The 27,916-nt window shown below is 45.7% G+C and overlaps 1 protein-coding gene across 1 annotated transcript; it reads right to left on the reverse strand.

The window, feature by feature from the left end:
* On the reverse strand, positions 1 to 26,467 carry DNAJC25 (DnaJ heat shock protein family (Hsp40) member C25). Its single transcript, XM_003260357.3, has 4 exons — positions 26,105 to 26,467; positions 12,751 to 12,903; positions 10,086 to 10,556; positions 1 to 1,255 (listed from the first exon to the last, which is right to left on the reverse strand). The coding sequence occupies exons 1-4, from the start codon at positions 26,438 to 26,440 to the stop codon at positions 1,133 to 1,135; spliced, it is 1,083 nt and encodes a 360-aa protein (XP_003260405.1). The 5' UTR covers positions 26,441 to 26,467; the 3' UTR covers positions 1 to 1,132.
* Positions 26,468 to 27,916: the final 1,449 nt, after the last annotated feature.

The following is a 27,916-nucleotide window of genomic DNA, read 5'->3' on the forward strand; positions in this document are numbered from 1 at the left end:
TGATATATTGTAACCATTTTATTAATATGAAGCAATGGGATAAATCCTTTAACAGCAGTACTGATTTACTACCGTGAATATGTACCGACACTTTGGTGCAGTATCATGCCTGATGCAGTCAAATAATGTGTTATTTACTTGCACTGCCACACACGTAAAAACACTTACATTTCATTGGTTGATAGAAGAGCACACAGCCACGTATCTCGTTTCTGGTTTAAATGCATAGAAATGTTCCCATGTACAATGGATTTTTCACCACTCAAGGACTTCATAATAGATGAACAACTTTTCAATACACTATTTCTGCCTTGCTATTTTTTTTTTTTTAATGAAGAGAGAGGGGGAAAAAACCAATACTGTGGTATAAAAGACTTTTTTACAAGGTCCTTTCTGGAGAAATGTTGAGAACACAGTTATAGTCCTATAATGAGACTATAATCAAGATCATCCTACAAGGACGTGAGGGTAGACTCACTCTCCTGGAGAGTTTCTGATCTTATTAAGACTATTATATTTGACTGGCTTTAAAAACAAAGAATCTTATAATGAATAGAGGGGGGATATTCTAGCAGAAGACTTTCCTAGAGAGGTTATTTTGAAGGTATTTCAATCCTATAATGACTGTAATGAAAACGACATGTTAGGTCATTCTAGTGAAGAAGTTTGTGTCCAGAAAAACACTCATGATAATACAATTAAATGCTGTTTTTGGTGTTTTGTGAAAATACAGAGGCTATGAAAGCAGAAAAATGTAGCACTATCACAAAGAGTAAGGAAACATTCTCGAAGAATAAACACATAACACATAAAATTTTTAAATGGTATCTAATAAATTTTCATGTCAAATCTTTTAACTAAACATATAAAAATTTTAAATGGCAACTAATAAATCTTCATGTGAAATCTTTTAACAAAATCCACAAATAGATTATAAAAACTGAACAATCATAAATGTCTTATGTATAAAGTTTTAAGGGAAGGTTTAAATTTCGACATTATTCTGTTTAATCAAATACTTGAGGAATTTTACTTACTGCTGAGCAGCAGTCAATTGATAGATTTCTAAAATAATTCAGTTATGAAAATAATATCACAATTAAGGTTTGGCATAGTAGCACTCCATCAATCTTCAGTCATCCACAAATGTTAACCGCCCAGGCCCTTCATTCTTCATCCATCTCCTGTATCTCTTCCATCTGGGGTCATTTGCCAACTTTTTCTTTAATTCTTCCTCTTGTTCTTGCTTGTAGACCTGTAAGTATAAATAACTAGATGACTTCACAATCCAAAGAGAAACATTTGCCGTTAGCTTTATGGCATATTTACATTTTTCTAATATAACGTTAGGTAAAAAGTTTCCAGTGAATGTATTGATAACCATTCACCTAAAAATACTAAACAATTAAGCATTTTATTTATTTATTTATTTATTTGCAATTAACCATTTTAACATTCAGTGTTAAACATGAAAGAACAACCTGTATAAGAACTAGTAATTTTGTGGCCGGGCATGGTGGCTCACGCCTGTAATCCCAGCACATTGGGAGGCTGAGGTGGGTGGATCACCTGAGGTCAGGAGTTCAAAACCAGCCTGGCCAACATGGTGAAACCCCTGTCTCTACTAAAAAAAATAGAAAAAATTAGCCGGGCGTGGTGGCACATGCCTATAATCCCAGCTACTTGGGAGGCTGAGGCAGGAGAGCTGCTTGAACCTGGGAGGCAGAGGTTACAGTGAGCTGAGATCATGCCATTGCACTCCAGCTTGGGCAACAAGAGTGAAACTCCATCTCAAATTAAAAAAAAAAAGAACTAGTAATTTTTTTTTTTTTTTTTTTTTTTGAGACAGGGTCTCTCTTGGAGCTCACTGCACTCTCTGCCTCCTGGGTTCAAGCAATTCTCCTGCCTCAGCCTCCCTAGCTGGGACTACAGGAGCATGCCACCACATCTGGCTAATTTTTTTGTATTTTTTTTTTTTTAGGAGAGATGAGATGGGGTTTCACCATGTTGGCCAGGCTGGTCTCGAACTCCTGGCCTCAAGTGATCCACCTACCTCGGCCTCCCAAAGTGTTGGGATTACAGGCATGAGCCACTGCGCCCTGCCTAGAACTAGTAATTTTTTGTCACTGATTTCTGTAACCTAGGAATACATTCTTTTCCTCAATGAAAATTGACTGAGTTTAAAGGGCTTAACATTTCCTCTCTACAACTAATGTCTAATATTAAAGAATCAAAACTTTATTTTTTTAATATAGTCCTTTGTAAATTTAACTGATGACTTTCAGATTTGGTGATCTTAACCAAGGAACAAAATGACCTTACATACATGTTTATCTCCAAACTGAACTTACATCTCCTTTCATCTAAAGATAATTATGAATTTTTCATTTTTTTAAAATTAAAGTTTCCAAAGAAGGTTAAATAAACCACAGAGTTAAAACTTGTGAGAACATAGAACATCTGCATTTCTGCAACTTTTTTTTTTTTTTTTGAGATGGGGTCTCACTCTGTCATCCAGGCTGGAATACAGTGGCCCAATCTTGGCTCACTGTAACCTCCGAGAAGCTAGGACCACAGGCACCACCACGCCCAGTTAATTTTTTGTATTTTTTTGGTAGAGATAGGGTTTCGCCATGTTGCCCAGGCTGGTCTTGAACTCCTGAGCTCAAGCAATCTGCCTGCCTGGGCCTCCCAAAGTGCTGGGATTACACGCATGAGCCACCGCACCCAGCCTGCAATTCTGTAACTTTTAATGCATGTCAACTAAAGCAAAATGAACAAGCTGTCTTAGCCAGTTTCATAGCCACATCAAATTTTGGAAAGAAATTATTTTACTTCCAAATATTAGGAAGTAAAGACTAAGACAACTTCCTACGATAACATATAATTCACCCCACAATAGCACCCTAAGAAAGACACAGTTTTGCAGATTGAGCTGCTTTACCTTCTTTTTTTTTTCTTTTTTTTTTTTTATTAATTTTTTTGCACACAAAAACAATAAACATTTTCTAAAAATACATACAAACAAAAAGATGCGTATCAAACATATTAGGAAGGTTACACATGGGAAGTCAGGGAATAGAAATGGGAGGTGGGAGTTAAATGAGAGAGGGACTTTATATGGATCAGTGATAATAACTCAATCCTCTATTTGACAAAGAAGAGGGAGAAGGAAGAGGAAGAAAAAGGAAGTGGGATAAAGGATCAGAAAGGGAGGAAAATAGAAAAAATTAGAGTATGACTCCAGGGTAGACCTGTTTTGTTGTCACTGAGTTGGTTGGTTGGTTTGTCTGTTGTATTTTTCATGTTTCGCCAAGTTGGCCAGACTGGTCTCGAACTCCTAGCCCGAAGTGATCAACCCGCCTCGCCCCCCAGAGTGCCGGGACCACAGGCGTGAGCCACCACGTCCAGCCCCCACATTGCTTCTGGCCTCCGTGGTAGACCTCGCAGACGGAGCGGCCGGGCAGAGGCACTCCTCACTTCCCAGACGGTGGGTGGTCGGGCAGAGGCGCTCCTCACTTCCCAGACGGTGGGTGGTCGGGCAGAGGCGCTCCTCACTTCCCAGACGGGGCGGCCGGGCAGAGGCGCTCCTCACTTCCCAGACGGTGGGTGGCCGGGCAGAGGCGCTCCTCACTTCCCAGACGGGGCGGCCGGGCAGAGGCGCTCCTCACTTCCCAGACGGTGGGTGGTCGGGCAGAGGTGCTCCTCACTTCCCAGACGCTGGGTGGTCGGGCAGAGGCACTCCTCACTTCCCAGACAATGGGTGGCCGGGCAGAGGCGCTCCTCACTTCCCAGACGGGGGTGGTCGGGCAGAGGCGCTCCTCACTTCCCAGACGGTGGGTGGTCGGGCAGAGGCGCTCCTCACTTCCCAGACGGTGGGTGGTCGGGCAGAGGCGCTCACTTCCCAGACGGTGGGTGGCGGGCAGAGGCGCTCCTCACTTCCCAGACGGGGGGCCGGGCAGAGGCGCTCCTCACTTCCCAGACGGTGGGTGGCGGGCAGAGGCGCTCCTCACTTCCCAGACGGGGGGGCAGGGCTCCTCACTTCCAGACGGGTGGCGGGCAGAGGCGCTCCTCACTTCCCAGACGTGGGTGGCGGGCAGAGGCGCTCCTCACTTCCCAGACGGTGGGTGGTCGGGCAGAGGCGCTCCTCACTTCCCAGACGGTGGGTGGTCGGGCAGAGGCGCTCCTCACTTCCCAGACGGTGGGTGGCGGGCAGAGGCGCTCCTCACTTCCCAGACGGTGGGTGGCCGGGCAGAGGCGCTCCTCACTTCCCAGACGGGGTGGCCGGGCAGAGGCGCTCCTCACTTCCCAGACGTGGGTGGCGGGCAGAGGCGCTCCTCACTTCCCAGACGGTGGGTTCGGGCAGGCGCTCCTCACTTCCAGAGGGGGGCCGGGCAGAGGCGCTCCTCACTTCCCAGACGGGGGGCCGGGCCGAGGCGCTCCTCACTTCCCAGACGGGGCGGACGGGCCGAGGCGCTCCTCACTTCCCAGACGTGGGTGGCCGGGCAGAGGCGCTCCTCACTTCCCAGACGGTGGGTGGTCGGGCAGAGGCGCTCCTCACTTCCCAGACGGTGGGTGGTCGGGCAGAGGCGCTCCTCATTCCCAGACGGTGGGTGGCCGGGCAGAGGCGCTCCTCACTTCCCAGACGGTGGGTGGCCGGGCAGAGGCGCTCCTCACTTCTTCCCAGACACGGGGCGGCCGGGCAGAGGCGCTCCTCACTTCCCAGATGGGGCGGCCAGGCAGAGATGCTCCTCACTTCTTCCCAGACGATAGGTGGCCGGGCAGAGGCGCTCCTCACTTCCCAGACGATGGGTGGCCGGGCAGAGGCGCTCCTCACTTCCCAGACGATGGGTGGCCGGGCAGAGGCGCTCCTCACTTCCCAGACGGGGCGGACGGGCCGAGGCGCTCCTCACTTCCCAGACGATGGGTGGCCGGGCCGAGGCGCTCCTCACTTCCCAGACGATGGGTGGCCGGGCAGAGGCGCTCCTCGCTTCCCAGACGGTGGGTGGCCGGGCAGAGGCGCTCCTCACTTCCCAGACGGTGGGTGGTCGGGCAGAGGCGCTCCTCACTTCCCAGACGGTGGGTGGTCGGGCAGAGGCGCTCACTTCCCAGACGGTGGGTGGCCGGGCAGAGGCGCTCCTCACTTCCCAGATGGGGCGGCCGGGCAGAGGCGCTCCTCACTTCCCAGACGATGGGTGGCCGGGCAGAGGCGCTCCTCACTTCCCAGACGATGGGTGGCCGGGCAGAGGCGCTCCTCACTTCCCAGATGGTGGGTGGTCAGAGGCGCTCCTCACTTCCCAGACGGTGGGTGGTCGGGCAGAGGCGCTCCTCACTTCCCAGACGGTGGGTGGTCGGGCAGAGGCGCTCCTCACTTCCCAGACGGTGGGTGGCCGGGCAGAGGCGCTCCTCACTTCCCAGACGGTGGGTGGCCGGGCAGAGGCGCTCCTCACTTCCCAGACGATGGGTGGCCGGGCAGAGGTGCTCCTCACTTCTTCCCAGACACGGGGCGGCCGGGCAGAGGCGCTCCTCACTTCCCAGACGGGGCGGCCAGGCAGAGACGCTCCTCACTTCCTCCCAGACAATAGGTGGCCGGGCAGAGGCGCTCCTCACTTCCCAGACGATGGGTGGCCGGGCAGAGGCGCTCCTCACTTCCCAGACGATGGGTGGCCGGGCAGAGGCTCTCCTCATTTCCCAGATGGGGCGGCCGAGCAGAGGCGCTCCTCACTCCTTCCCGGACGGGGTGGCCGGGCAGAGGCGCTCCTCACTTCTTCCCGGACGGGGCGGCCGGGCAGAGGCGCTCCTCACTTCCCAGACGGTGGGTGGTCGGGCAGAGGCGCTCACTTCCCAGACAGTGGGTGGCCGGGCAGAGGCGCTCCTCACTTCCCAGACGGGGCGGCCGGGCAGAGGCGCTCCTCACTTCCCAGACGGTGGGTGGTCGGGCAGAGGCGCTCCTCACTTCCCAGACGATGGGTGGCCGGGCAGAGGCGCTCCTCACTTCCCAGACGGTGGGTGGTTGGGCAGAGGCGCTCCTCACTTCCCAGACGGTGGGTGGTCGGGCAGAGGCGCTCCTCACTTCCCAGACGGTGGGTGGTCGGGCAGAGGCGCTCACTTCCCAGATGGTGGGTGGCCGGGCAGAGGCGCTCCTCACTTCCCAGATGGGGCGGCCGGGCAGAGGCGCTCCTCACTTCCCAGACGATGGGTGGCCGGGCAGAGGCGCTCCTCACTTCTTCCCGGACGGGGCGGCCGGGCAGAGGCGCTCCTCACTTCCTCCCGGACGGGGCGGCCGGGCAGAGGCGCTCCTCACTTCCTCCCGGACGGGGCGGCCGGGCAGAGGTGCTCCTCACTTCCCAGACGGGGCGGCCGGGCAGAGGCGCTCCTCACCTCCCAGACGATAGGTGGCCGGGCAAAGGCGCTCCTCACTTCCCAGACGATGGGTGGCCGGGCAGAGGCGCTCCTCACTTCCCAGACGATGGGTGGCCGGGCAGAGGCGCTCCTCGCTTCCCAGACGGTGGGTGGCCGGGCAGAGGCGCTCCTCACTTCCCAGACGGGGCGGCCGGGCAGAGGCGCTCCTCTCTTCCCAGACAATGGGTGGCCGGGCAGAGGCGCTCCTCACTTCCCAGACGGTGGGTGGCCGGGCAGAGGCGCTCCTCACTTCCCAGACGGTGGGTGGTCGGGCAGAGGCGCTCCTCACTTCCCAGACGATGGGTGGCCGGGCAGAGGCGCTCCTCACTTCCCAGACGGTGGGTGGCCGGGCAGAGGCGCTCCTCACTTCCCAGACGGTGGGTGGTCGGGCAGAGGCGCTCCTCACTTCCCAGACGATGGGTGGCCGGGCAGAGGCGCTCCTCACTTCCCAGACGGGGCGGCCGGGCACAGCCGCTCCTCACTTCCCAGACGATGGGTGGCTGGGCAGAGGCACTCCTCACTTCCCAGACAGTGGGTAGCTGGGCACAGGCGCTCCTCACTTCCCAGACGGTGGGTGGCCGGGCAGAGGCGCTCCTCACTTCTTCCCAGACGATGGGTGGCCGGGCAGAGGCGCTCCTCACTTCCCAGACGATGGGTGAACGGGCAGAGGTGCTCCTCACTTCCCAGATGATGGGTGGCCGGGCAGAGGCGCTCCTCACTTCCCAGATGGTGGGTGGTCAGAGGCGCTCCTCACTTCCCAGACGGTGGGTGGCCGGGCAGAGGCGCTCCTCACTTCTTCCCGGACGGGGCGCCTGGGCAGAGGCGCTCCTCACTTCCCAGATGGGGCAGCCGGGCAGAGGCGCTCCTCACTTCTTCCCAGACGGGGTGGCCAGGCAGAGGCGCTCCTCACTTCCCAGACGATGGGTGGCCGGGCAGAGGCGCTCCTCACTTCCCAGACGATGCGTGGCCGGGCAGAGGCGCTCCTCACTTCCCAGACGATGGGTGGCCGGGCAGAGGCGCTCCTCCCTTCCCAGACGATGGGTGGCAGGGCAGAGGCGCTCCTCACTTCCCAGACGATGGGTGGCCAGGCAGAGGCGCTCCTCCCTTCCCAGACGATGGGTGGCCGGGCAGAGGCGCTCCTCCCTTCCCAGACGATGGGTGGCCGGGCAGAGGTGCTCCTCCCTTCCCAGACGGGGCGGCCGGGCAGAGGTGCTCCTCACTTCCCAGACGATGGGTGAACGGGCAGAGGTGCTCCTCACTTCCCAGACGATGGGTGGCCAGGCAGAGGCGCTCCTCACTTCCCAGACGGGGCGGCCGGGCAGAGGGGCTCCTCACTTCTTCCCGGACGGGGCGGCCGGGCAGAGGCGCTCCTCACTTCTTCCCAGACGGGGCGGCCGGGCAGAGGCGCTCCTCACTTCCCAGACGGGGCGGCCGGGCAGAGGCGCTCCTCACTTCTTCCCAGACGGGGTGGCCGGGCAGAGGCGCTCCTCACCTCCCAGACGATGGGTGGCCGGGCAGAAGCGCTCCTCACCTCCCAGACGATGGGTGGCCGGGCAGAAGCGCTCCTCACCTCCCAGACGATGGGTGGCCGGGCAGAGGCGCTCCTCACCTCCCAGACGATGGGTGGCCGGGCAGAGGCGCTCCTCACCTCCCAGACGATGGGTGGCCGGGCAGAGGCGCTCCTCACTTCCCAGATGGGGAGGCCGGGCAGAGGGGCGGCCGGGCAGAGACGCTCCCCACCTCCCAGACGGGGCGGCGGCCGGGCAGGGGCTGCAATCCCAGCACCCTGGTAGGCCAAGGCAGGCGGCTGGGAGGCAGAGGCTGCCGCGAGCCCAGACCATGCCACCGCACTCCAGCCTGGGCAACACCGAGCGCCAGGTGAGCGAGACTCCGTCTGCAGTCCCAGTACCTCGGGAGGCTGAGGTGGGCAGAGCACTCGGCGTCAGGAGCTGGCGACCAGCGTGGCCAACATGGCGAACGCACGCCTGCAGCCAAAGGAGAAAAAGCAGGCAGTGGTGGCGCGCGCTGGCAGTCCCAGGCAGTCCGCGGCGCGGGCAGCAGCGAGCCGAGTAGATTGCAGCCTGGGCCACAGAGGGAAAGAAGAAAAAAAGGAGGACAGGAAGGAAAGGGACAGGAAGGGAAGGAAGGGAAGGACAGGACAGGAAAGGAAAGGGAAAGGAAAGAAAAGAGAGAGAGAGAGAGAGAGAGAGAGAGAGCGCACGCTTTACCTTCTTAAAAAAGAAAACTTTTAAACTTTTAACCTACTTAAAAGAACAAGCTTTTCAAATAGTTTAGGAGCTAAATGGTATGCTGTAAGTAAATAACATTTTTTTTTTTTTTGAGATAGAGTCTCACTCTGTTGCCCAGGCCAGAGTGCAGAGGTACAATCTTGGCTCACTGCAACCTCTGCCTCCCTGGTTCAAGTGATTCTCCTGCCTCAGCCTCAGGAGTAGCTAGGATTACATGCATGCACCACCACGCCCAGCTAATTTTTTTGTATTTTGAGACAGGGTTTCACTATGTTGGCCAGGCTGGTCTTGAACTCCTGACCTCAAGTGATCCACCTGCCTCGACCTCCCAAAGTGCTGGGATTACAAGTGTGAGCCACCACACCCGGCCCTAAATAACATTTTTATTTTATTTATGAACAGATATACTTGGTAAAACATCGCGCAATTCACAGTAGTTAATTTACATAAATATAATTCAGACCCAAACTTTAATTTCAGTGAAATCTATTTAGGACATCACATACAAAATGAAATGACTATGAAACTAAAAAAACTAATGTATCTCAGATTTCTTAAGCAGGTTTTGGCTGGGTGCAGTGGCTGATGCCTGTAATCCCAGCACTCTAGGAGGCCAAGGTGGGCAGATTGCTTGAGCTCGGAAGTTTGAGACCATCCTAGACAACACGGCAAAACCCCGACACTATATGATAAGAATAAGAAAAAAAAACAAAAACATTTCACTGTGCTCTATTCTTATATTTAACATAATAGCCAATTAATTTTATCCTGAATCTAAAACAGTGTCATTATGATAATGAGACTGCTAATCCCTTTAACATGATGGCCACGTAGCTGATCACCTCAAAGTAATTTTTGTAGGTGACAACTGTAGCATAAAGCATTTATTAAAATGCCCAAAAGTTTAGAGGCATTACAGTAATTCGATTTAATTTAAAAGTAAAACAAAAGTAACTTTCTATAGATGTCAGTTATTATGCAGAAGATCTTGTGCTCAATTATTTTGAAATGAAGTCATCTCAACAAAATTTCCACCTCTTACTCCCTGTTTTTTTTTTAGTCTCTGTGGCTAGGTTTACAGGATTAGAAGAAAACTTGGGGAGGGCCAAATTTTAGTGCAGTTACCCAAAAGTTGTTGTAACACCCTTGCAAACATGCATATCATTCCAATGCAGTTTAACATTCTTAAAACGTTTTCAGAATTTGTCAATTAAAGTATTTGAAGTTCATCCTCTAAAAAGAGAAATTACACGTTAAAAACCCACCGTCTCACTACCAAATAGAGTCCTACTTTCAATAAAAGTAAGATCTTTACTAATTGTTTAACTCTAGGATTTCAGAAATGTGAGCACACTTCTGTGATCCCTCATAATACACCTGATTTTAACTTGGTCAGATGGATGACACTTAAATCACAGCAGGTTGACTACTCACCTCATAATTCTCCTTGATCCAGAGCTCTCGTTTAAGAAAAGTTTCTTTCTGATGATCTTCTAGACTATCAAACTGAGACTTCGACATCTTCATAGATTTACGTATAATGTATAATCTCTCTTCCTCTCCATATTCTTTGCCTTTGATGTTAAAATTATAGATCCACCGGCAATACCAAACTATATATGAGCATAGGTGAAAAGGAGCTAAGATAATTTGAAACAGGAGAAGATCACAGATTTGGGGTTTCTGATAGCCCCCCTTTATATCTATTTTACTTTTTATAATGTTCTTTATGATGTTCTCCTCCTCATCACGAATTTCTTCTTTGGACTTTTTGTTTTTGCCTTTTTCTTTGGCTTTTTTGAGCAGTCCCTGCTGCTTGGCAATCTCTGTAGCTTGGATACGGTACTTGGGCACTGTGGCTAGGTAGCTGATTGCCTTATTGTAGCTATTCCACCAGCTGAAAAACTAGAATAATTAACAGAGAACAATGAGTCATTTTTTTACCCAAATTCATCTAAATTAAAGGAATGATAGAGTCTTGGTGAATACCATCTCCCAAGAAACCATTACAATTAAAAATAGGGATCTCAAAAATCTTACTTTGTAAGTAAAAGATACAACTGAACGAAGCCCATGCGTACACAGGATCTGAAGGCTGGATAAGTAAGGTAAACTCTGAGCTGAGCCAAAAATCACTGCTGCAGTCAGGGACCCAAGGTCAAAGGCTAATCAATGTATCATACCACACCTGTGGTTCGTATCGTTACCATTTGGCTCTTCCCTAGATCACTTTAAAAAAATTTTTTTCTTTTTTTTTTTTTTTAAACAGCAACCTACTTACCAGAGAGTTAAATGGCAAAATCTAGCTGGTGAGGAATTTGTTTCAAAAACTCATTGGGTATAGACTCAGGCAACTATATTCATTCTCATCTCTTTTCCTAAGCCATCTGCATATATCACAGTGGCACTCATCCTATTCTGATGAGAGACTCAAATACGGTTGAACTCTACCTATTTGGACAGGAAAACATTAACTTACTTCATAAATATATTCAACCATAAAGCATTTGTCAGAAAATGCCCTGCTCCTCACCTAGTACCTCCATAAATTTCAGCTCCTGATTAACTGAATGAATATAGCAGATATACAAATAATACCCTGCAATAGTAGCAATCTATTAAGAATATTTTTTAAAAAATTACTACAGTATTACATTGTTTAAAACAAAAAAGTAAAATTATCCCTGCTCTCTCCTTTGAAAGGGTAAATCCTACTACAAATGCTGACACATTTTAAATATACCACCTTAGTTTCCAATATAGTTTTTATTCATAAAAATTGAATGTCGGCCAAGTGCAGGGGCTCATGCCTGTAATCCCAGCACTTTGAGAGGCTGCGGTGAGTGGATTGCTTGAGCCCAGGAGCTCGAGACCAGCCTGGGCAACATGGCAAAACTGTGTCTCTACCAAAAAAAAAAAAAATACAAAAATTAGCCAGGTGTGGTGGCACATGCCTGTAGTCCCAACTGTGCAGGAGGCTGAGGTGGGAGGATCGCCTGAGCCCAAGAAGTCGAGCCTACAGTGAGTCATGATCACTCCACTGCACTCCAGTCTGGGTGACAGAGTGAGACTCCATCTCTAAAAAAAAAAAACACTGAATATCATGTCGTTTCTGGGAATGTAACTGGAGAAGTAATTTTCAAACAAGCAGATTGCTTCATTCTAGTCATTTGACTTGTTCATTTCCTCTAAAGGAGCATGTGATAGGCATGGCTAGTTTAATAACAGGGAAAACTTATTTCAGGCAGAAGTTAAATTTTTGTGATACTTTACAAATAAAAAGTTCCTGGCTGGGCACAGTGGCTCACGCCTGTAATTCCAGCACTTTTGGAAGCCGAGGCAGGAGGATCACGAGGTCAGGAGTTCGAGACCATCCTGGCCAACATGGTGAAACCCCGTCTCTACTAAAATACAAAAAGCTAGCCAGGTGTGGTGGTGCACGCCTGTAGTCCCAGCTACTCAGGAGGCTGAGGCAGGGAAATCGCATGAACCCAGGAGGCGGAGGCTGCAGTGAGCCGAGATCGTGCCACTGCACTCCAGCCTGGCAACAGAGCGAGACTCTGTCTCAAAACAAAAACAAAAAGTTCCTATGCCTCTTTTAATCTATTTCAGTGGTTTTCAACCTGAGCAGAAGCACCCTTAAAGGGGCACACAGAAATGCGTGGGACATTTCTGGTTGTTACAATAATGATGGCAAGCACTACCGGCATTTGGTGACTGGAGCCAGGACTTGTTAGGCCAGATTAAGGAATTCCGATTTCTCCCAAGTTTAATGGGAAGTCACTGAAAAGTCCTACAAAGGTAAATGATATGAATTAGCTGACATTCACTCTGGCTATTATGTAGAAAATACTCCAGAGGGAACAATGAAAAAGGGTCTGTATTTTTTAGGGGTTGTTTTGTAGTAATAATGACATTCTTCAACAATTTCTTAGATTTGCCACTGACAAAGATTCCAATACTGCCAATGAATAAAACAGATCTCAACTAGAAGTAAAATTTTACAAGAAGATACTCGCAGTTAGGTTTTAATGACTAGCACTAGGCAATGTGCACTCAGTGCACATAAATATAGATAAAAATATCCACTGATACATACCTGAAACACCGAAATAGCACACACGCTGACCAAAATCACGACTCTAACATCCACCTTAGGGGCCAAGCGCCTGCTATAGTAGTGGTAGTAATGGCTGTAGTACTCTTCTGGATGATCCAGCATGTAATCATAATCTTTTCGTGTTTCTTCATCCTGTAAAATGACAAGATATCCAACTTCATAGGACAGTCCATTAAATGGCCTTAGTTTATAATGTTAAATCACATATAGAATTTTATAATTATGTAAGGTTAATCTGAGTAAAAATACTGAAATTGTCACAATCAAAAAATTGCCCATTGCTCTTCAAAGCCATGTAAATTTCCAGAACTTCAATGTTAGATATAAAAGCATAACAAAAATATTTCTCTAAGTTCTTGAGTATTGTTAGTCCTCCTGGAAAAATAAAAACACTTTAATAACAATTAACCATTCAGCCTAAAATTTTAGCTGATGCTTGGTGCTAATAAAAGCCTGTTCACAACTACTCTTAACTGTTTATTTTTTTAAAAAATGCTTATTTCTTGTATATATTCACAATCACGTCCCAGCCTTGTATAGATAGTTTTCTGCTAAAAGCAATGATTAGGACAGCAAAAAGTAGGTGAAGCCAGCCTGTGCCTACAAAACTGAATTATGCCCATCCCAAAGAAACACAGAGACACTCATGCAGCCCAACGGTCAAAAGTCTAGCTTTGTGACCTTAGGTAAAATATTTAGCCTCTCTGAGCCTCCTCCTTCTTCATTCACAGAAAGAGCTAACAATCCCTGCTGTACTATTTTTACATGGTTGTTGTGAATATCAAATAACAAACATTATACAAAAACATGTTACAAACATGTAGTACTTCATCACTATAATATGTTGTCCAGCCCAGGTCACAAATGAGGTAACATATAGATCTTTCTTACTGATACAAACTCCTTGAAAGAATTATAGCATTCCAAAATGCTGCTCTGTATGTTCACAGATAAAACATTTAAAAAAATATATTCTCTGATTCTAATCAATTTCTAACAGGGATAAATGCAATGTTGTACTGAGCTATGCAGGTTGCAGAGTTATTAAACCAGGTTACGATTTGCTCTTTATCTCACAGGAAACCTATTACATTTTCCAACTTGCCCCATTTCCAAAAAAATTAAAGATAAAAACTATTATAAAATCAAAACAAATTCTTTAATCGCTATACATGAGTATAATAAAAACCATTACAAAAACAAAAGTCTGTTTTGCCAAGTGTGGTGACTCATGCCTGTAATCCCAGCACTTTGGAAGGCCAAGGCGGGAGGACTGCTTCAGCCCAGGAGTTTGAGATCAGCCTGGGCAACATAGTGAGACCTCGTCTTTATAAAAAATAAAAAAAATTGTGTTTGCACACGGCATGGTGGTATGTGCCTATAGTCCCAGCTTCCCAGGATGTTCCCCAGGTGGGAAATCACTTATGTGATCATGCCATCACACTCCAGTCTGGGCAAGACAGCAAGACCCTGTCTCCAAAAAAAAAAAAAGTCTTTTTTTTATCTTAGAGGAATGAATTATTCAACATTTATTAAGTTGTAGATTCCTAGCTAAAGGCATTTCAAAATCTAAACTTAGTGCCTTGCTACTGCAGACAGATTCTCTGGGGTCTGTTCAGGATCACCTTCTGAGTCCTCCAACATGTAGTTTTTTAGATTTAAAGTAAGAAATTTGCTAATGACAAAATCTTCCTTGTATCCATTAAAATCATTATGTATTTTCTATTAAGAATTTTGGGCCAGGCACAGGCGCTCACTCCTGTAATCCCAGCACTTTGGGAGGCCAAGGCAGGCAGCTAACTTGAGGTCAGGAGTTGGAGACCAGCCTGGCAACATGGCAAAATCCCATTTCTACTGAAAATACAAAAATTAGCCAGTCGTGGTGGCTTGTGCTTATAATCCCAGCTACTCGGGAGGCTGAGGCAAGAGAATCACTTGAACTTGGGAGGTGAAGGTTGCAGTGAGCCGAGATTGTACCACTGCACTCCAGCCTGGGCAACAGAGCGAGACTCTGTTTCCAAAAAAAAAAAAATTTTTGAATTTGTGTGCAATCATTCTCAGTAAGTTCTCCTATATTCATTACATTCAAAAAATTTCTTACCTCTCACCAGTATATGAAACGATGTAAACTAGTAGCTAGCTTAATTAGATATGAATTTATTTATATGGAGGGCCAATATGAAAATTCTCAGTTATACAAGGAGGTGTGAGCTCAAGCTAGTATTATTTTCAGATTCACTCCTTGTATGTTCTCTTCGGTCAAAAAGGATTTTCTTGTGGCAGCTGCTATATGCCTCAACTGTCAATCAGTGACTCCTCCTTTAAGTCATCATCCTATTCCAGAGCTTCTAACCTAGAAAGGGTAAACCTATATAAGGGTCACACAGACAGCCCTGAACACTAAAGCCTGTGTCTCTTCATGTGTCTCCTTTTGAGTACCTCAAGAAATCATCTGAGAATTTTCCCATTCTCCCTCTGCTTTTTGGGCTAATTTTATAGAAATGCCCTGTTTTGGCGCCTTAAATCCTTGACTTTAACTCGGCATCCCAACCGTGACAGATGCCTTTTGAAATGTATTTCTTCAAGTACAATTCTTCTTGCTACAACTAGATTACATGTAGCTTTTAAATGAAATGCCACGCTGAGATCAGACTCCTATGAGCCTCATTGTCTCTGTGCAGCCCTTTGCCCCAGCTGTCTGCACTCCTCCTGGTTGAAGTAAATGGAGTAAGGTCTTGGAGTGCCGTTGAAATCTGGTAAGTGGACATCATGTGTCCAATGACTATCTTCTCTTTTTGTTCTCTTAGCTCTGTTCTACAGAACGTAGATATCATCCCTCTTCAAACGTTTCACTCAGATCTTTCACCAGGGTCAACATTTTCTCACTGGTTTCTAGATTATCGACTTTACCAAGTCCTGAACTCCTTTAACACAATGGTCAACTAATGCTCCAACACAAGCAACTCCAAAATTTATACCTTGTGTCTGGCCTCTCTACTGCAAGCAGAGCCTGTGCAATCTGTTCAAGGTCCCCTAATGGAATCCTCAAACTATCAAATTCCTGCAAGACATCTCAGGGTCAAGTCTGACTTCTCTTTGGATGGTTTTCTTTTCTTTAGGGTCACCACAAATTTATGACCCTGTTTTGGTCATGATTAGACTAAAAAGTGGGCCACTTCCTTGTTATAGCATTTATTCAATTTATTTTATCTCCATTCTAGGGCTTAAAGCTTTCTCTCCAAAATGAAGAAAGTGATCAGTTTTCATGCATACTGAAGATGATCAGTGAGGCATGCATACACTTTAGAATCAAGGGCAGCACGAATTGGTAAAACTTAGGAGTTCTCAACAGCCTAAGTCAAAATTCTGCTCTTTAGTAACCTACAAAGTTTAGAATCAACCTAGTAAGAACAAGAGGATACCAAGAATATCAGCAAAGAAAAGACATAATAAGAAGGACCAACTTTCTGGGACTTAAGTAGAAAGCTAAGATACATTCTTATTTTTTTCATACTAATCTTGAACTAGGGTAGCCGCACAATTTTTTTTTTTTTTAATCTCCAATGCTTTCCCATGGCCAAAGTTAAAATTTCCTTTGCATGCCACCAGGCCTTCACAACTGGTCCAAACTTACCTACCTAGCAACATCCCTTATCAGTTTCCCCTATTTTACCCATAGCAAACATTCAGACAGCAATTTCTGGAATTTGGTGTGTTATTCCAACACGATGTTCCTTTTCATACCTATGTCTTCAAACGTATATTTCTCTCTAATTTGAACCTCATGAGTCCTATTAATCCTTTAGAATGTAAACATTACTGCCCCAGACAGTTAGATCATTCTTATTACACTTGGTACCTATTTATTATAGCACTTATCACATTGTAATCATCAGTTTTTTCTTTTCTTAGAATGAGAATTTCTGGAAAGTAGGTAGGGTAACTCCAAGGCCTATTACAGTGCCTGGCACTCAGTAAACATTATTTCAAAAACGAGTGAACTTTTGTGAAGGTTTTTCCTTGCAATATGCATCTCTCCACTACACAGGTCTCCATCTCACCAGCAAGGCTGGATGGGTGGCGATGTCATAAAAACTTCAGTTTGGCAGAAGTGACTGCTTGAATTCATAGTTTATGAAAATATGCTACTGTGGCTAACATAGCTTAAACCTTAAAACAGTTTAATATCTTACCTTTCAATAAGGTAGTACTTTTTCTTTCAGCAATTTTGTGGATCTTAAGGTCCCAGGGTCTGGAGATTCCAACTTCTTTCCAAAACCAAAACCTTTATACTTGTTTCTTCCTCCTGTCTGTCCTGAGCCTTGACAAACAGGGCAATAAGCTCCTTGTTTCTAATCTCTACAGGAATAACTGTAGTGCTTCTGCTGGTGTCCATTCCACTCCCAATCCTCTTGGGCATATGCAGGAGGACTGGAACATAACCACCAATATCTAGATCAAAAGTGAACAAGAGGAAACCCACAAGCAAAGAAAGCACTGAATCCTTCCTTCTCTTAAAGGGTCATCCCCCCTCCCCAGAGACAAAAATATATTATGTTCCTGCCCTTGAAGGAAATCACGAATTGTTTGATCTCAGTACATAAATTGCAATAATTTGATACTGCAGCTAGTTTTACATTTAAAACTTTCTATTACAGAGTATAAAAACCATTTTTGGGGTGGTGAAGGTCAGGAATCAATGATATATGAAAATGTATTACTGTATTCACTCAATATATATTAATCTTATTTTTTTTAAATCCATACACACACACCCATACACACATACGCACAAATGATCCTTCAAAAAAAAAACAACCTCTGATCTAAATTTTTTTCCAGGCCATTATATCCTATGAAAGAGGGAGAAAATTAACTGCTACCCATTTCATTTTTTTTCTTGTTTCCTGCCCACTAGTCACTAGTGCAACTTATCTTCTTCTCTATCTTCTCTTCTCATTCTGCACATAGTCTCAAAAACTTCCATGATTTGGAATATTACCTACGTACTAGTAATGCTTGTAACTGTTTTTCTTGCCTCCTCCTATTCTCAACTATGTCCTGAACATTTTCTAAATGCAACATAAATATCTCAAACTCAACATGCTCAAAACCAATCTACTGGCTGGGCACGGTGACTCACGCCTGTAATCCCAGCACTTTGGGAGGCTGAGGCAGACGGATCACGAGGTCAGGAGATCGAGACCATGGTGAAACCCTGCCTCTACTAAAAATACAAAAAATTAGCCGGCATGGTGGCAGGCGCCTGTAGTCCCAGCTACTCGGGAGGCTGAGGCAGAAGAATGGCATGAACCCAGGAGGCGGAGCTTGCAGTGAGCTGAGGTAGCGCCACTGCACTCCAGCCTGGGCGACAGAGCAAGACTCTGTCTCAAAACAAAAAAAAAAAGACAAAACAAAACAAAACAAAAACAATCTATCCCTCTGTGTATCAGTTAATACTATCAGCATCTACTTAGTCACTTGAACTTTTAAAAACCTCAGTTGTCTTCATTTCAAAAATGATGATGCAGGGCATTAGGCCTTGTATTGAGCACAAAAAGAGAATAAAAAGACAAGGCCGTGGCCTCAAGAACCCTCCATCTAGAAGAAGAATCTAGCAAGCAAGAAAAGCACAACTGAGTGTGCTAAGGAACAAGGGGCTGACTCTGTCTAAAAACACTAGCAATGGGATTCACAGCAGAAGGGAAATGGGGGCTAGATCTCAGAAACAAGTAAGGTATAATGAAACTTGTTCCAGGCAAAGGAAACAGCAAGTGTTAAGGGTATAAAAGTATCAAAAAATATCATGGATTCAGGGAAGCTTGAGCATTGGGGAAATTTAGGAAGAAAGGAGTAGTAAATATAGCTAGGAAGGCAAGTTTGGATAAGAACTGTTGAGGATCTTGTATGCTGCACCAAAGAGTTAGGATGTTATCATCTGTGCTATTCAAAAACAAAAATGTTTCCAAGTATGAGAACAATAGCATTGTGTAGAAGTATATATTTCTGAAAGACAATTCTGGCAGTATTGCAAAAAGTAGAATGAGGGAGAAACAGATTTTAGCAGCTAAGAAAAAGAATAGGACTTGGTAAGTAAAGGGATACACAAGAATCAAAGGAGATGTTGAACATGATACCAGAGTTTTTAATTAGAGTTACTACGTAGACAACGTTACTCACTAAGATAATGAATACAGGAAAAAAACAGCAAGTTTGGAGAAGATGCAAGGAAAAATTGTGGAAGATTTTGAACTAGGAAGAAAAAAATTACTAGATATCCTTTCAATTTCTGGAGCCTCAAGGATTATCTATTCCTTCAGAGGAGTGCACCTTTGTCTTTGACTAACCTATTTTAACTCTAGAGACAGAAGTAACTCGTAGAAAACTGGAAATAATGCAAATGACTCCTATTCACAGAAAGACAAATTATGTCCGTGGAATGCAACACATTATTGCTTGGTAGGTATTTTCCAGTTTTATAGGCATTTCATCATTCCCTATCTGATTAAAAATGTTGGCACTTTTACTCTTTCAACTAGTTTTAGTATCTTACTGGTTCTCTCATTGATTAATATGTTAAATTAAATCTCTGACACATGTTCATTCTGTATTTGTGAGAGCCATAATTATATCTTCTTTTGCAGTTTATGCTTTCACAAAGATAAGATTGATTTCGGACATGTTTAATTGCGGGTACCTGTGCTACAGAGGAGAGGCAGCTGAAAATATGAGCCTGGAGAACATGCAGGTTTTAGAGCTGTCAGCTTAAAAGCAGTGGCTTAGGTCAAGGATACGGTTGAGTTTCATCAGGAAGAGCTTAGAAAATAAAAGAGTACACAAAAGAGAACTCAACAGCAATGCTTAAGGGGTAGGTAGTAGAAAAAACGATAAAGACTGAAAAGAAATGGCGAGGACAGGAGAAACAGACAAAGATTACATCAAGGAAGTCAGGGAAGAACACCTTAAAGAACGAAATGGTCAACAATATCACATGACACAAAGTTCCAGGAGGAGGAAGAAATGAAGAGCAGTCAATCTAATCAGATCTGGTGAGTAAAGTGTCACTGTTCACCTTAACAAGAACAGTTCCAACACATGTGCTGCTGCACACGCCAGTCTATGACAGCTTGAATGAAAAAGGGAGATGAGAAAGTAAAGACAGTGAACAGCAAAGAAAGGAAAAATGTGAGTGTAGTTTTAAAAGAAGCAAAATGAAGCGAAAGGAATGGGAAATGAACCAAGTAGGAGATTTTCAAGTTGCCAAAGAGGAATGACAGAAGAAGATTCCAGAAGAAGAATGACAGAAGAGGGATTCCAGAAGAAGACAGTGTAAGTAAAATGAGTTCAGTCAAGAATACCTTTTTGCCCTCCCCGAACCATTCTCAAAATTGCTCCCAGAATTTTCTTCCTAAAACAAACATAAGATTGTATCATTTCTCCACTTTAAAACTTCTGGTAACTATTCAATACATAAAGTTCCGATTCCTGAACACAACTTAAGGGGTCCTTCATCATCTGATCCCAAACTATGTTCCAGTATCCTGCAACATTCTCCCTCCCATGGCACCTTGGCAGGCTCCCAACCTAGAAATAGCAGATCCCCTAAAGTCTATGAAAAACAGTAACGGTCTTTGCGCTCTTGTGAATATCTCAAAATGTTCCATTTACCTACGATAAATCTGTACAAGCTAAATTAAGATGTCTAGTGCTCAGTTTCTGGCTAGTATTATACCAAGTCAGTAGTTTTCAAGTTGATTAAGAACTCTGATTGGTTGTTGATTACATCATGTCAGCCAGTCATGGCACCAGGATCAAACACAGCTAGTATATAATCACCCTTGGCCATAAGTAGGGAGTAACCGCTGAAATTAAGGAACCAGTAAACACTAACATTTACGGGTTCACAGCAGAAATAGTAAATGTAGTACATACGCTACCACATCCTTTTTCCAGGGCCATGGGAAACATTACTAGCAAATATGTTACTCTTTCCCACTAACCCCAGAAAAGGTCTCAAAACTCTTAAAAGGTAAGAGTTCTGTTCCAGGTAATCATGACCAATCAGGGTTGGCATATGAAATGAAAACTATATGCCATCTGTGGACTATAAATTAACTTAATTTGGTTGTTTATCAGCATCACACCTATAATAGAAATTTATATAATTTTAGGGTTCAGTGCATGTGCCAGTAATCGCAGCTATTTGGGAGACTGAGGCAGGAAGACTGCTTGAGCATAGGATTTCAAGACCAGCCTGGGTGACACAGTGAGACCCTGTCTCAAAAAAGAAAGCAATTTATATAATTTTAAAATATTTTTATGATTATTCAATTACTATGAATGACTGATTAAATACAATCTGGGTAATGTTGAAAAAGAATAGTAATACATGCAGTTTATTTTCTCCCCAAAACAGAGTCCCTGGGACAAATATGCTAAAACTGATCCTTGGTGGAGAAAATGCTCATTACTATAATACCTCATGAAACTACATCTCATTCCTGGAACAAGCCCTGCACACTCATGACTCTATTTTTCTGTTGATCAAGTTTCCCTTCTACCGGAAATGTCCTTTCACCATCAACCTTGGTGACTTTGTTCCTGATCAACTCAAAGGGTACATTCTTCTCTAATCCAAGAAGACATAATCACTTCCTCTCAGCACAGCAATATAATCTGCACAGACTTGTATTATATAACTTAAATAATAACTGAACAATAAGTATCTGTCTCCCTTGTTATTAAAAACTAAGTCAGAAACTGTGTCTTTTCCTTTGTTATGGTCTCCTCCAAGCGCCTATGTCAGTGCCAGTTAAAGAAGGGGTTGAGTAAGAGAATATAAGGAATGAACAATAAACAGAAATGTACAGGGCAGGGAGTTCAGAATCGTTTTTTGCTAAATTCTTCCTAAGTGCTAAAGCCCTGCCACATCAGACTGATAAAAGGAAACTGAAGTGTTGTTGTAATGCTTCCCTTCCAAGACAAGCCTGGAGTAGAATGCCCTCTCTACACATCCTTTCAACTTATCAAATAGCCTTCACCTTCATGCCAGAAATATTCCCAAGACCTTTTCTAGGCTCTTTTCTTGTGATCCTGCAAAATGCCATCAAACTCTACACTTTTGCATTTTTTACCAATCATAGTTTTTCTAAGTGCATCCTTTCAAGTTGTTCTCTCATCTGCTTATTTCTGTGCCATTTCTCATATTTCATGTATTATCCAATTTTTATCTACATTCAAAAATTATTGCTCTCACTTAAAAACCCTTAGAACATTAAAAGTAGAAGTGCAATTTTTCTCTCATGCAGGAATTTTTCACTCATAACCGTCCAATTTACTTATCTATACCACTCTTTAAAACTGCAATTAATTTGAGTGAAATGGCAAACGGCGTTGCACACACCAATGTCAAAATGCCAGAAATCCACTTTCCATTTCCATTCTATCTGAATGTCTCCAGATAAGAGTTTTTATAATATTAATGCTCTGATGTGCCAGACACTGTGCTAGGTGCTATGGATATACGCACAAAAAAAATGAGGAGCATGGTTTAGTAGGAAAGACAGACCTACTCAGTACTTACAATGCAGTGTGATAAGTGCTATAGCCACTTTAAAAACATGTAAGTGGGACCAGATTATTCTACCTCATGAGATCCAGCGTTGACACAGAGGGTAAGTGTCCACTTGTTTAACTTCCAAAGTCCATAAACTCCCTAAATCCCCAAAAGTCAAACACACTAAATACTACTGCATGGTCTTAGTTTATAAAGCAGTGTGTGAAATCATAATGGTTTGAAGTTTTGCTGAGATCTGGAACTGTAATTTATTTGGGAATTTGAACTAAGCATGACTTGGTGAAAGCATGAGGCCAGTGCCTTTGCCTTCCATTATTACCCACACTTCTTTTTTTTGGTTTTCCTCCATTTCTCCATGCACAGGTAAAATCTTTTTGCTAAAATATTGATGACCAAATGTCACATCTTCTTGTCTTATCAACTGTATTTAAGTCTTATTTTTTAAAAACCACCATCTAAAAAAAAAACAACAAAACCCCCTCAAAAGGGCATTTATTTGAACAAAACCACCTCAGAATCATAAATCCACTGATGTTTTACATAATTACAGTTTCCATTTTGTTGATGTATTTATTATCAACATTCAGAGATAGGCTTCTGCATCCCGTTTTCATTCCAGAGCCACTGGAACTCGACTTCTCCCACTATTCTATCTGACCTGCTCTTAGAAAACGCCACCTGGACCTTTTACCCTTCACAAACCCTTTTTATTTATTTATTTATTATTTATTTATTTATTTTTTTGAGACAGAGTCTTGCTCTCTCACCCAGGCTGGAGTGCAGTGGCGCGATCTCGGCTCACTGCAAGCTCCGCCTCGCGGGTTCACGGCATTCTCCTGCCTCAGCCTCTCCGAGTAGCTGGGACTACAGGCGCCCGCCACCACGCCCGGCTAATTTTTTTGTACTTTTAGTAGAGACGGGGTTTCACCGTGGTCTCGATCTCCTGACCTCATGATCCGCCCGCCTCGGCCTCCCAAAGTGCTGGGATTACAAGCGTGAGCCACCTTGCCCGGTACAAACCCTTTTTACAGCCGGAGGACACAATCCAAACAAAACAGCCATTACATCTCCATTGCCTCAATGGATAATATGGAAGGCTGAAGCCCTCCAAATTGGATGACCTCAGTTCATTAAAACCTTGCATTACCCAGAAAACATATTCTTTGGCAACTTCCTCACAATTCTCCGTTATGACAGAAATTAAAGCAGACCACCCTGTAATAATTGCTCCCACACACAGCAAGTCAAAGTCCTCATCCTTATTCCAAGAGAGAGCATCTTCAATGAGGTAAATAGTTCTTGGAGGTGCTCCACTTGGAAGATGAATACATGTTCATCTCTATAAGTTTAAAATGCAAGTTTTCAAAGAGTTCTGCTGGGTCTGATTTTCCAGGGTCCAAAATATCTCCAGACATCCCTTTTGTCTCACAGATAATTTCCACAGTAACACAGTGGGCGTTCTGGGGGAGCTACAGAACACTCCCCTCATTCCCTCCTCCATCAGTACAACTCCACTTCTACTCCCCTGTTCCAAGATATTTGTAGCTATCACAAACCCGTCAGAGCCAAGAGTACAAGTGTTACTCACTCCAGACATACTGGTCTTTAACTGCCTAAACGTTCCTTGATCTTGAGTGGATCACTTATTTTATCTAGCTTTTCATTAACTGACAATGAGTGGTAAACTTTAGGGGTAGAAACCTTTAGAGGCAACCATATAGATTCATCAGATCAGTCCCGGGGTGGGGGGTCTGATCAGTCTCTCCTGGTGGCCCTCCCAGCAGGAATCCCTACCGTCACTATTTCTACCCTCTAATCATGGCACTTGTTTTCAAAGTTCTTACCGACATGCTCACCATTCCCATGCCAAACCTACTCATCTCCACTCCTACAAAGCACAGCAGAAGGCAACAGCTGGCAGTGTTTCCGCTGCCCTCTCTTCTGGAAGTTCTCCATCTTCCAGAAGATGGGTTGACACAGAGGGTAAGCGTCCACTTGTTTAACTTCCAAAGTCCATAAACTCCCTAAATACCCAAAAGTCAAACACACTAAATACTATTGCTGGTCTTAGTTTATAAAGCAGTGTGTGAAATCATAATGGGATAACTAATATACCATCCAAATATCACTATCTTTAACCTAATTATCTATATCATCCTAACAACTACTGCATTCCTGACGCTCAACCTAAATTCAAGCACCACAAGCCTATTACTATCTCGCGCCTGATACAAATTAACATGATTAACCTCCCTAATCCTATCAATTTTACTATCCCTAGTAAATCCCATTATGATTTCACGCAGTGGTCCGGGGGTCCCTTATGTACCAGCAGGGCTTCTGGCTGACTACAAAGAACAGAGGTTGGAGCTTCATATGCTGAAGTGCCTTGGATGGAGAGTTCTTTCCTATCTTTTCTGGAGTCTTTTTTTCCATCACTCTTTACATAATCGGCAACAAAGCCCTTTGGGGCCTCAGCACTTTCCCAGTTCCCCAGCCATCCTTCAGTTAACTGCCAATAAAAATTACAATCTCACTAACGCTAGTGAGAATTTAATGAACTAGGTAAATTAAATTTTATCTAGTTCAATTTACCTAGTTTACCTAGTTCAGGGCCCGCCCCTCCACCACTCATTTTATGACTCCAAATTATCCAAACTGCTCTGGAAGGCATGAATAAAGTTGTTGGCTCCTTGACTATTTTCAGCTCTGGAAAAACAATCTGGAGAAACAATCCAAGGTTAAATTATATCCACTCAAAGTACAATCATTAAAAGCAGGCTACCTAGCAACGTGGAAAATTTTACCTCGGGGAAAAAAAAGGCTAGAAAGAAATACTTTACAACTACAATCGCTGACGCATTAGTATGATGGGGCCCTTCAAGCAGTAATACCACCATCAAGTACGATTTATACTTCGTGATGTCCTAGATGGTTTGATTTTTTGCAGTAGTAGAAGAAAACAGCATCGGGCTAAATCTCTCATCCCCACAAGACTCAATAAAACCTGTCAAATGAAATACAAATGCATATTCACAAAATATTTCCTACTAGAAATTCTCAGTTTTGTACCCAAGTCATTAAGCACCTATTTATGGGTCCTATGGAAAGGGGGGCGGTTCGCACACTTATCATTTAATCCCCATAATAACCCTGGGAGGAGGTATCATGGCCTTAATTTTGCATATGAAGAAACAGCTATTCCAACATAATAAATCACTATCCAACGTCATACAGGGGTGTCACAGCAAAGAGTCACATCCAGCCTTTTGACTGGTTGTTCATTGTTCTTTTCAGTGTTTTCTTAGTTCCTTAAACCCAAACTAAGTGTCACCATTAACACTATTTCCAGAAACCAAATTTCTGTCATATCAAACTGATGCGATCACAGTTGTCACTTGATATTCGAGACTCTCCCTGTTGTGGGCTACCCCAGATCCTACTAATAATGATCACCCTGCTTTTCGAATGTGAAATGCACGTTATTAAAATATTTTCACGAAATCGTAAGATGCCCAAAGTTTTGCATAACCATGTCACAAAAAGGAAGAGGGCAAGGAGGCCAGCCGAGGCCCCAGGGGGCCGACTCGGCTCTTTCACAGGGCCACGTGGGAAACCTGAGTATCTTAAAGGTCGCGGTGGTGGCTGTGCTCAGTTCGGGGTCACAGAGGCCCACGCTCCGCGAACGGGTCGGAAGGAGCCGTGGGCTTCCTGCGGCCGGTCTTCGAAGCTCCTCCGCGCCCGCAGGCCTCTCACCTTGAGTGTCTCGTAGGCGGTTGCCACCAGCAGGAACGCTTCCTCGGCGCTCTGCGGCGTCCGCCCGGGGCCCTCGTCGCCGGGCTGGGGCCGGTAGCGGTCGGGGTGGTAGCGTCGTGCCAGCTGGCGGTAGGCCCGCGCGATCTCCGCCTTGCCCGCCGAGCGGCTCACGCCCAGCACCTCGTAGCAGTCCCGCGTGCCGCAGTAGAGCCCCTCCACCAGGGCCCCCGCGGGCCGCACCATCAGCAGCGCCAGCAGCAGGGGCGCCAGCAGCATCCACCAGCGCCGGCCGGCAGCCCCGGCTCCCCGGCCGGGAGAGAGCAGCGGCGCCCCCATCCCCAGCCTCGCTGGCGGCTCTGCCACCCCAGCCTCACCGGCGGCTCTGCCACCCCAGCGAGTCTTGCAGCACTCTGCCTCACGCCCGGCTCGGCCCGCCTGGCTCCAGCTCCACGTCAGCAGCCGGCGCCTCCGCGCAGGCGCACAGGGCGCGGCTACAGCAACTACTTCCTTCGCAACCCGTTGGTAGGGAGAAGGACGCCTCAGCCACTAGGCTGCTTTCGGTGTGTCACTGAACACCTTCCCGGTCCCAGCAGCTGGAGGATTTGTGTTTGGTAGGATCTGGGGGATGGCTCTGTCCTGGGCGCACTTAGGCGGGGTGTGCGGAGCGCTTTACCTTCCACAGTGCCCGGCACACGCATCCTTTTCGACATCATCACTTGACCTGCTGCAATAGGTAACCTACCTGGCTCTCTCGCATCCCTATATCAGCGTCAAGAAGATCTGCATATAGGCCTTTAAAGGCAGCCGCCAGCACCGGACGCCTTCCTCTCACCAACCCCATGCTGCCTTTCCAAACGGAAGATGAACTTAGCAATTCTAGGCGCTGCCTGTGTACTAGGTAGGGACCCTGAAAGTTCATAGCCATCTAGTTCAGTTTTTCTCAGCCTCCAAACTATTGACATTTTAGACCAGATAATTCTTTGCCTTGGAGGGGCTGCCCTTTGCATTGTAAGATGTTTAGCAGCATCCCTGGTCTCTCCACACTAAATGCCGGTAGTGCCACCACCCCCGGTCCTGACAATCAAAAATCTCTGTACGCGGGTCTGTGCGTCCACCTTGGGCTATGCGTTCCCGGGACAACCTGCTGGGCTGTGTCTATTTCTCATCTCAGCCCACTCCAGGCAGCCGAGCGCCTGGGAAGCTGAGCTCGCTCTGCTTAGTGCAGTTCTAGAGTATAACTCTGCCGGGAGAACTTTACGCCGGAAGTGGTTTGCCTCACCTGTGGCCTCGCTGCGAGCCCTCTGTATCTGATTCTGATTTTTTTTTTAAACAAATCAAACTTCTACATTTCATTTTTGTATCTCTTCTCAGACTCTGCATTATGTGATTGAATATTTCATTATGAAGTAAAAAAAAAATCTCTCTAGATATTGCCAAATGTCTGCCGGGGGTAGGGTTGCCAGAAAAAAATACAGGATGCTCAGTTACATTTGTTGCTTTTGTCTTTGTTTTCTTTTGACACAGGGTCTCGCTTTGTCGCCTAGGCTGGAGTGCAGTGGCGCGATCATGTCTCACTGCAGCCTCAACTTTCCGGGCTCAAGTGATTCTCCCACCTCAGCCTCCCAAGTAGCTGGGACTACAGGCACCCACCACCATGCCTGGCTAATTTTTATTATTATTATTTTTTATAGAGACAGGGTATCGTTTTGTTGCCCAGGCTGGTCCCAAAATCCTGAGATCAAGCGATCCTTCCAAAATGCTAGGATTACGGGCGTGAGCCACCGTGCCCGGCCTACATTTGAATTTCAGATA

This window comes from Nomascus leucogenys, chromosome 1a (genome assembly GCF_006542625.1).
Source record: "Nomascus leucogenys isolate Asia chromosome 1a, Asia_NLE_v1, whole genome shotgun sequence".
Classification (NCBI taxonomy): domain Eukaryota; kingdom Metazoa; phylum Chordata; class Mammalia; order Primates; family Hylobatidae; genus Nomascus; species Nomascus leucogenys.